This window comes from Cydia splendana, chromosome 1 (assembly GCF_910591565.1).
Source record: "Cydia splendana chromosome 1, ilCydSple1.2, whole genome shotgun sequence".
In the NCBI taxonomy this organism is placed as follows: Eukaryota; Metazoa; Arthropoda; class Insecta; order Lepidoptera; family Tortricidae; genus Cydia; species Cydia splendana.
The window spans coordinates 19,217,906-19,227,852 of NC_085960.1; the positions used below are offsets into that span (position 1 = coordinate 19,217,906).

General features: G+C 40.3%; 1 protein-coding gene across 1 annotated transcript; it reads left to right on the forward strand.

The window, feature by feature from the left end:
* Window positions 1-7,851: 7,851 nt before the first annotated feature.
* LOC134799924 (lysozyme-like) lies at window positions 7,852-8,622 on the forward strand. The gene is made up of 3 exons (XM_063772392.1): window positions 7,852-8,053; window positions 8,139-8,297; window positions 8,377-8,622. Exons 1-3 carry the CDS (start codon window positions 7,927-7,929, stop codon window positions 8,505-8,507), a joined length of 417 nt encoding a protein of 138 aa, XP_063628462.1. The 5' UTR covers window positions 7,852-7,926; the 3' UTR covers window positions 8,508-8,622.
* The last annotated feature ends 1,325 nt before the right edge of the window (window positions 8,623-9,947 follow it).

Sequence of the window (9,947 nt, forward strand, 5' to 3'; positions counted from 1 at the left end):
CAAAAACGAATTAAACAAATAGGTACCTACACCACATGTTCTTATATTACTAGCTACCCGCCCCAGCTTTGCACGGGTTACATAAAACCTTAACAAACCTTCCTCAAGAATCACTCTATTGATAGGTGAAAACCGCATGAAAATCCGTTCAGTACCGTAAAACGGGGTCAACAGAAATCGCGGGGTGAATGGAGAAATTTTGAACTTTTTCTTTCAAGTTGTTATATTTAAAAACGTACATCTCTAATATTAGATTTTTTTGGAATGCATATATTGTAAACTATTTATTCTTTACATTGATACCAAAAGAACTTAATCAAACTGCCTAAAAGTTAGATTTTTTTGACTCTAAAGTAAGGTCTCGCCGAGGTAAGAAATGAAGCCTGTCTGAACTTTGTTCTAGCGGTAAATGTTTTGACATTAACTAAGTAAAAGTTAGCTAACCTGGTAATATAGTATCTGTAGTACCTAAATAATAAATAATATCACTAATTTTCTCTATAATAAAGCATTTTTTTGCAAAAAACCAAGAACAAGCAAATTTACGTGATAAAAGGGGTCAGTGGACACGCATATGGGGTGAACAGTTACGCCATAGGGGATGATTAGATACAACAAAGGGGTGTAAAGACACGCCGTGGGGGTTAAAAGACACGTATAAATAATTTTGGGTCAAATAGCTGTTTAACAGATATATATATACCATTTGCCAATAGAGTATCCACAGAATAATGACCAAATTCGATGCCTATGACAACTAAAACTTAATATTTCTATTCACCCCTTTCTTGTGTCTATCGACCCCGTTTTAAGGATATAGAGAAATCAGGTAGTTTTCTTTGATTTTCTCTGGCGGCTTAGCACGGTCGCGTTTTTATCCCTTGTCACCATGCCTGTCACGTTCTAACAAGTATGTAAGTGCGAAAGGGACGCGCATAGTGATAGTCGATAAAAATGGAACCGTGCTGAGCTCGCTGAATTGTGTAGGTAAAAATTTATTTCACACATGCAAAATTGAAGAACTAACCAAGACTCAAAAAATGATATCAAAATTATTACTTTTATCATTTGGATTATTGGCGAAAATCGTCCTTGAAGTTGAAAATCGTGTCTTTTCACCCCGTTTTACGGTAGTTTTTGAGTTTATCGCGAACATACAAACACACAAACAGAGACGCGTATACCGTACCTACGCGCATATCGTTTAAGTGCAGTTTGAGGAAGGTAAAAATAATTGTTATAGGTATTGTCTTAAAATTTCCGTAAGAAAATGCGTTCACAAGAGTAGGGTACTTATTATCTACAGTCATGGGTAAATAAAACAGAATGGAGAAATGAATCACAAGTACCTAACCGTTCACAATGTTTCACACTTTTAAGGAAAATCCGAAGTAGCGACGTGTCTATGCATAGCGCATAATACGTGTGCCTTATGGTGGCAAAAAGACATAGGTACCACACAACACAAGCAGATTCGCCTGTCACTGTAACATAAATAATGTATGCAACTCCATAGATGTCGTAGGTAGGTGTACAGTACCAATATCCAGTTAGGAACAAATGCAAGTCCGAAATGAACTTGATTAATTGACGAAGAATACTCTCGTCGTAGGTACCTCAAGGAATGCCTAAGACACCTAAGTACATGATGATTGTTCGACCATGACGACGGGGCTTCGTGTGCTAAGAATTTTAGACACGCCTTTCATTGGAGAAGTTTCAGTCACAACATTTAGTTCATTTATATTAGGGAGTTTAACATAAGGGTGCACAGAACCACACAAAATAGAGAGGCTACAAAACTTTACCGCTGTTGCTCTGCATACGTTTATGGAAAATAGGCAATTTGTATTTATCGTAGATATGCGTGCGTTAATTTATTTAGTAGGTACACTATAATTTATTTTTCAATGTAAGTACCTACCTAGTGTCAGGGTAGGTACAGTCAGCATCAAATAGGTAGTGACGGCGAAAGTGGCCAAACATATCGGTTTTATATGGTAACATAGATGTGTATATATTTTACCATTTTTGTAGTTTGAAATAATTATTGATTTATTTTAATTTTATTTTTAGTCCAGTACCAAAGACTTCAAAATTCACACAAGGCAACTTTAAAACAATGCGATATAACAGAAATCTTGCGAAAGTCAGTTGCCATCGGAGTATGTTAGGTTAGGAGCTATCAATTAATAAACATAAAATATAAATAAATGTGAAAGGGCTACGCCCGCTACGCCTCTTCAGGTAAAAACACTATTTACGCAATTTATTTGCAAATCACACAATCTATATCAAACTCTTGATGGGACGTTGACATCTTTAGAACCGGCGTTGAAATAAGGGAGACCGAGGTGAGTTAAAACAGAGGTACCTAAGTTGAAACCCATCATCAAAACTTGGTTTTAACAAAATTAAGACCAATCTGTAAGTAGGTATATACTTTCAATCGAACAAAGAATTTTCAAAATCGGTCGAGAACCGACGTTATGAACTAATAATCATTTAAAAAAATCGTACCTACTCGTACAACTGAATGGAGAACCTTCTCCTTTTGAAATCTTGAAGTCGGTTCAAAATTAATGTAATTGCAAGTAGCCTTTTTACCTAATAGGTGCCCGACGTCGGCGTTAGTTGTCGACATTGCTGGAATTGTATTCGCTCACTGCGTTCGAGCGCCAAACTACCTCGGCAGAAATGAGTGCCTTTCATCCCTTAGTTAAGAGCGCTCTTACAAGAAAAGTCGAAATAATGCAAAATTGATGATACTAGTCGACGAAATTCAGGACTTTGCGCTCATTATTAGAAACAATGAGTACTTGTTCCAGTAAAAGCGTCTTCTTATCTTTATAAATATCGTTGTAAATATTAGAAAAAGGACTTATTAAATTAGTAATGATTTTTTTTCTGATGGTCGTTTCCGAAAAACCCCGTGAAGCACTGAATGGCGAGCTCTTATTTGGAAATGTTGAGAATTTTACTCTGCTAAACCTGGCTATTTTGTATTACTAATACCCTGTACTTTAGGCATATCAAACTATATTTTTCCTACATACCTTTGAGAAAGAGAAAATCAAAGTAAAACGAACTCGATTTTCTCTCCGAAACAAGTGTCAATTCCTACGAAAATCTACTTAATATCGAAGTCATTTTCATACTCAAGCAATCTGCAACGTTTGCTTATACTGTTGGTATACATTAGTGTTTATGAAATTCTACTATAATTTTTTGGCAATTTTTTGAAAACTACTCTATATTACCGATGACGCGCGCTGCGCCAGCTCAGTGCCGCGGCAGAGCTTGTAGAGGCAGGACGTGTGTCGGTCGGCTCCGCACATTTTCAACGGCGACGACGAGGTTTTTTATCATTGTGTGCGGCGGGCGCCGTGTAAAACGCTATACTGTGTGCGTGTAAACCGCAACGAGAGACTTTGATCCTAGCACTGTTTTTATAGTATTATAATTTATAATGGTACAGTTTAATAAACTACCGGACAGGATTAAAAATATTTGAAACGACCTGACATTCTTTATGTATTTATTTGACTCAAGATAGTACTCAGGGTCTGATGATGGAGCCGGAAGGTGGTCACCGGTACCAATCAACCATGCAACTAAACCACTTCGTGTTTAGGCTCGTTTTATTCATCTCAACAAGATCTTTGACACAAGATAGTACTCAGGGTCTGATGATGGAGCCGGAAGGTGGTCACCGGTACCAATCAACCATGCAACTAAACCACTTCGTGTTTGGGCTCGTTTGATTCGGCTCAACAAGATCTTTGACTTAAGATAGTACTCAGGGTCTGATGATGGAGCCGGAAGGTGGTCACCAGTACCAATCAACAATGCAACTAAACCACTTCGTGTTTAGGCTCGTTTTATTCGTCTCAACAAGATCTTTGACTTAAGATAGTACTCAGGGTCTGTTGATGGAGCCGGAAGGTGGTCACCGGTACCAATCAACCATGCAACTAAACCACTTCGTGTTTGGGCTCGTTTGATTCGTCTCAACAAGATCTTTGGCACAAGATAATACTCAGGGTCTGATGATGGAGCCGGAAGGTGGTCACCGGTACCAATCAACCATGCAACTAAACCACTTCGTGTTTAGGCTCGTTTGATTCGTCTCAACAAGATCTTTGACACAAGATAGTACTCAGGGTCTGATGATGGAGCCGGCAGGTGGTCACCGGTACCAATCAACCATGCCACTAAACCACTTCGTGTTTAGGCTCGTTTTATTCGTTTCTATAAGATCTTTGACACAAGATAGTACTCAGGGTCTGATGTTGGAGCCGGAAGGTGGTCACCGGTACCAATCAACCATGCAACTAAACCACTTCGTGTTTAGGCTCGTTTGATTCGTCTCAACAAAACCTTAGACACAAGATAGTACTCAGGATCTGATGATGGAGCTGGAAGGTGGCCACGGGTACCAGTCTAATTGTTATATATATAAATATGTAATTCCTTGACTATTCATTCTGACATGTATCACATATAATTGACATTTTGAAATTGTATTATTATAATATATTATCTATCGTAAATTTAAGTTAAATCTTAAATTATGTTATATTATGACGTGTAAAAATCTGTATATCTTTTCACCAATAAAAATCTGAATCTGAATCTGAATCTGAATCTACCATGTAACTGAACCACTTCGTGTTTGGGCTCGTTTGATTTGTCGCAACAAGATCTTTGACACAAGGTAGTACTGAGGGTCTGATGATGGATCCGGAAGGTGGTGACCGGTACCAATCAACCATGCAACTAAACCACTTCGTGTTTGGCTTCGTTCGATTCGTCGCAACAAAATCTTTGACACAAGTTAGTACTCAGGGTCTGATGATGGAGCTGGACTGTGGCCACGGGTACCAGTCTACCATGTAACTGAACCACTTCGTGTTTGGGCTCGTTTGATTTGTCGCAACAAGATCTTTGACACAAGGTAGTACTGAGGGTCTGATGATGGATCCGGAAGGTGGTCACCGGTACCAATCAACCATGCAACTAAACCACTTCGTGTTTGGCTTCGTTCGATTCGTCGCAACAAGATCTTTGACACAAGTTAGTACTCAGGGTCTGATGATGGAGCTGGACTGTGGCCACGGGTACCAGTCTACCATGTAACTGAACCACTTCGTGTTTGGGCTCGTTTGATTCCTCGCAATAAGATGTTTGAGACAAGATACTACTCAGGGTCTGATGATGGAGCTGATGATGATTGACAGGTACCCGTCGCCACCTTCGCGCTCCATCATCAGACCCTGAGTACTACCTTGTGTCAAAGATCTTGTTGAGATGAATAAAACGTGCCTAAACACGAAATGGTTTAGTTGCATGGTTGATTGGTACCGGTGACCACCTTCCGGCTCCAACATCAGACCCTGAGTACTATCTTGTGTCAAAGATCTTGTTGAAACGAATAAAACGAGCCTAAACACGAAGTGGTTTAGTTGCATGGTTGATTGGTACCGGTGACCACCTTCCAGCTCCATCATCAGACTCTGAGTATCACCTAGTGTCAAAGATCTTGTTGAGACGAATCAAACGATCCTAAACACGATGTGGTTTAGTTGCATGGTTGATTGGTAATGGTACCTTCCAGCTCCATCATCAGACCCTGAGTACTGTCTTGTCTCAAAGATCTTGTTGAGACGAATCAAACGAGCCCAAACACGAAGTTGTTTAGTTACATGATAGACTGGTACCCGTGGCCACCTTCCAGCTCCATCATCAGACCCTGTGTATCTTCAGTGTCAAAGATCTTGTTGAGACGAATCAAACGAGCCTAATCATGTTACTACATGGTTGATTGGTATCCGTGACCACCTTAATCATCATCAGATCCTCAGTACCAGTTCGTTTTTAAACCCTCGTTGATACAAACTTTACAACCTATAGGTACCAAATGCAATGACGAAACATGTAAATAAGCGAGTAGGTACCTATAATTTCTTTCGAGTAATATACCTTCATAAGTACGAGTATGGGGCTATTCATAAATTACGTCGGTTTAAATGGGAGGAGTGGGGGGGGGGTCTGGACATCGGATGATGGTAACATGACGTAGGAGGAAACAGATTCATCCGAAGCTTGATTTTTGGATGATTTGAGGGGGGGGGGGGGTCAAAAATCGTCAAAAATAGATGACGTAATTTATGAACAGCCCCTATGTACATTTGCACTGCATTTAGTATTTTCGTACTTACCAAATAACAGTTTTAGAACTTTAAAAGTTAAGTACAGTTAGTGTTGTTATGGTTGATTTCAATATGCTTCGCGAAGGATCAAGAATGTTTAATCCATCATTGTAGTGCGAGTGTGGTAGAAGGGATCGGCGTACTGAGCTCGCACGGCCTGTCGCAGCGCGTAAAATACCTAAACTCGCTCAACGCCGAAATGTAATAGCGCTCTTAACAATCTATTTCTCTGAATCGATTTCCTGCCCGCAACTTTATCTTCGTATAACCAGTTTTTTACGAGTAAAGTATAAGTATGAATTTTCTCAAATGATTTTTCTTCTTTTTTTTTGTTCAGCGGTTACCAATGCTATAGTTTGTAGCTTTCTAATAGACCCCGACGGCTAATCCTTTGTCCATTGTTAAGTAAAACCGCTCGTGCCACGTGCCACAACCGCCTGCATTAAAAATCGTTCGTTCACTTTACAGTTTAAATTCTTTTGTGCTGAGCGTTCCGACTGAACATTCGCGCAGGTCGCTTCACCAAGGAGGAGTTTTGGCCGAAGGGTGTCAAGTTCCGGCGGTTCCGCGGCCGACTCCCTGACACTGCGGGGTTGCGAACTGCATCGCAGCCATAATTGTGTGTTTTTAGTTTTTAAGATATATTTTGTAATAATATGTATGCTAGTTTCAAGGTATTATTTATCTATGGGCCAATAGTTGCCTGAAAATAAATATTTTCATTATTCATTATTTACCCAGGTAATTTAATTACAACTCCTATGGAAATTACAATAAGATTCAAAATTAACTAATGGATAAATATTTTGTTAGGATGTGTGTGGTCCATTCAACTCGCCGGCACTCAGTACTACGGTTACTGAGTGCCGGCGAGTCGAACGCTACAGAACCAGTCTAAAATGTGTCATCGAGATGCGTAACAAAGGCGCGTTATCGGAGAGCGCATCTGCGCTGGTTTTTTAAGCGTTGGACTAGCCCGCGCTCAGGTGCCAAATAGAAGAATTAAGACCCTTTTTTTGCAGGTAAGTAGCTCGTGCGGTTTTACTTAACAATAGACAAAGGATTAGCCGCCGGGGTCTATTAACCTACAAACTATACCGCTACTGACTGAATGGTAACAAACTAGTTTAAAAATAAATTTTACCGTCCTATTTATATGGTCAATATTTACGTAACAGCTCATTCTGTTACCTGACAGGCCACACACAGGCGACCGATCGCCCTACATTACCCAAACTCATTATCGCAGAATGAGCTGTTATATTTTGAACCTTAATACTATCATGATATGTAGTTGCTTTTTAACGACATGGTTGCTTTGGCACGCGACTAAGGCGCCTCTCCATAAGCCTTTGTTTCTTGGCTTTTGTTTAACGGATTAGGGTCTGAGGCCTAAAAATCATTTGAGAAAATGCATACTATAGTTACGGCTTATATTACATTCGCAATTCGTTCAAACCGCAACCGTTAATACACGATGCAAGATGCAAGTGCTTTGTTGTCAAACGACTCATCACAGCTTACGACAAAGCAACGTCAGGACACGTATAAACCTACTGATGTATCATCACTTCGAGATAAGCCTACAGGAAACTATAAAAGGCATACGAGTATATATAAAGTGTTTGCTGCCGCCGTTTCAATCATTACCGCCAGCAAACGCTGCAAAGAGCTGTAGTTACTTTCTGTTGAACTATTCGTGGTGTAGTGAACGATGACCAAACTCGTGTTGGTAGTATTGGGGGCATTGGTGGCGCTGGCGGCGGCGAAGCAGTTCGAGAAGTGCGAGCTGGTGCGCGAGCTGAGGAAGCAAGGCTTCCCCGAACCCCAGATGAGAGACTGTAAGTACATTATACACAGTGGTATAGTATGTAGTTTTTTGTTTTATTTGACAACTTTACTGATGATACCACGATGTCATTACAGGGGTGTGCCTGGTGGAGAAGGAGAGCGGTTTCCGCACGGACGCGATCGGCAAGCTGAACGGAGACAGCTCCTGGGACCACGGGCTCTTCCAGGTCAACGACCGCTACTGGTGCACGCGCGACGGCCCGCCCGGCCTCGAGTGCAACGTCTCCTGCGCAGGTGAGCTAGCGGTATATACAGTAAACATGCTTGGATATGTAGTTGATGAGCTCGGTTGCTGACGGTGTGTGTGTTGCAGCGCTGCGCACGGACGATATCACCGCAGCGGCGACCTGTGTGAAGAAGATCTTCGCGCGCCACGGCTTCGGCGGCTGGACGGCCTGGAAGGCGCACTGCCAGGGCGCCAAGCCCGACATCTCCAGCTGCTAGATGCTCATATGTAGACACACATAATATGCTCAACTTAATAGAACTGATTTTTTTTTATAATTTCCACCAAAACTACTGCCATTACTTTTCTCCGCAGAATTATTTTTATTTCTGTTAGAGCATATATTGGTACCAGGGATCGCCATTAGAATAGAACTAGACTCGACGTCGACGAAGAACTTACCTGTACTGTACGCCTAGCATAGGAGCGGTGCCATCCGTCCCTCTATTAGTTAATACAGTTAGAAAAAAACGGGTAGGTAGTCACGGGTAGTCGCGCCGTTTCTTTGCTATATACGGCTACTGCTGAGTTAGATTACCAAAGTTGTCACCCTCCTCATTGATTTGTTGCAATTTAAATACGGAACTAGCTGAAGTCTCCGAGGAGCTTAAATTTAGTTAATATTATGTCAATTACCTGTTTACACATAAATAATCCTGATTATTTTACGAATAAACGTTATTTATCTGTTTATACACATCTTTTTTTACATATTAGTAGGCTGTTCGGTCTCCCAACGAGTTTTACCGACCGCCTGGCGCACAATCCTGCATACTTTTCCATTCCTTCATTTCAGCGACCTTGCCATCGGTAACCTAATCCCAAGAATTGGCACAGGCGCTAGTTTTACAAAAACGATTGCCGATGACCCAAAAGTAAAACTAGGCCTGTTTCATCGTCCTTACAAAATGTTTCGCCTTGAAAATAATGTACCTATACTCTATATCTTTAGGTGTTTAAATAATATGTACATTTTCGGGTAGTTATAACATTTATTGGTTAACCAACTAAATACAAAAACCGCCTGGATCAGTCACTGAATGACCTAACTTTAACCTACATTATTTGTCCATGTAATGATTTCATCTACCCTCAGCTGGCTTAAGGAGCCATTTGAGGGTAAATTTTTGTTTACTTTTATTTAAATACCTAAAGATACAGACTATAGGTACTATTAAAGCCTACATCTCGGTTCACTGCGTCAAACTGTTACCTACTTATAGTAGTAGCAATTTCACAGCAAACCGACCGGGTAATGACATACCGGTGAAGCGCAGAAGGTTGCCATTACACCCGACACTTTCTACAAAGCACACTCACTTTAAAAGCCATAAACATCATGGACGCTACAAGACGCTAAGAATTTATAGAACGTCTTGTGTGATCGTATCCATAGCATGTCGTTAATACGCTCTAATAAAAATAATAATTATTATTTTAATTAAAACATATCAGTTGCTAGCGCTTGTAAAAGGAATAATATTATATTTTATCCTTTTCGAAGTCAGTTTTTCTTTTTTTAAGATTAATTTTCGATTTGACAAAAGGCGGTGAAAAGATTCAAAGTGGGGGTGCATTTTAATCCTTAATGTACCTACCGATATGTAACAAGTTGACATGACTTTAAATAAGATTGGTGCATTCATATCAACTAGAAT

Excerpts from the sequence above, each read along its gene's own strand:
- LOC134799924 (XM_063772392.1), top strand. The coding sequence starts at position 7,927 with ATGACCAAACTCGTGTTGGTAGTATTGGGGGCATTGGTGGCGCTGGCG. Across the intron at positions 8,054-8,138 it reads CGAACCCCAGATGAGAGACT|GGGTGTGCCTGGTGGAGAAG; the intron begins GTAAGTACATTA and ends ATGTCATTACAG. Across the intron at positions 8,298-8,376 it reads GTGCAACGTCTCCTGCGCAG|CGCTGCGCACGGACGATATC; the intron begins GTGAGCTAGCGG and ends TGTGTGTTGCAG.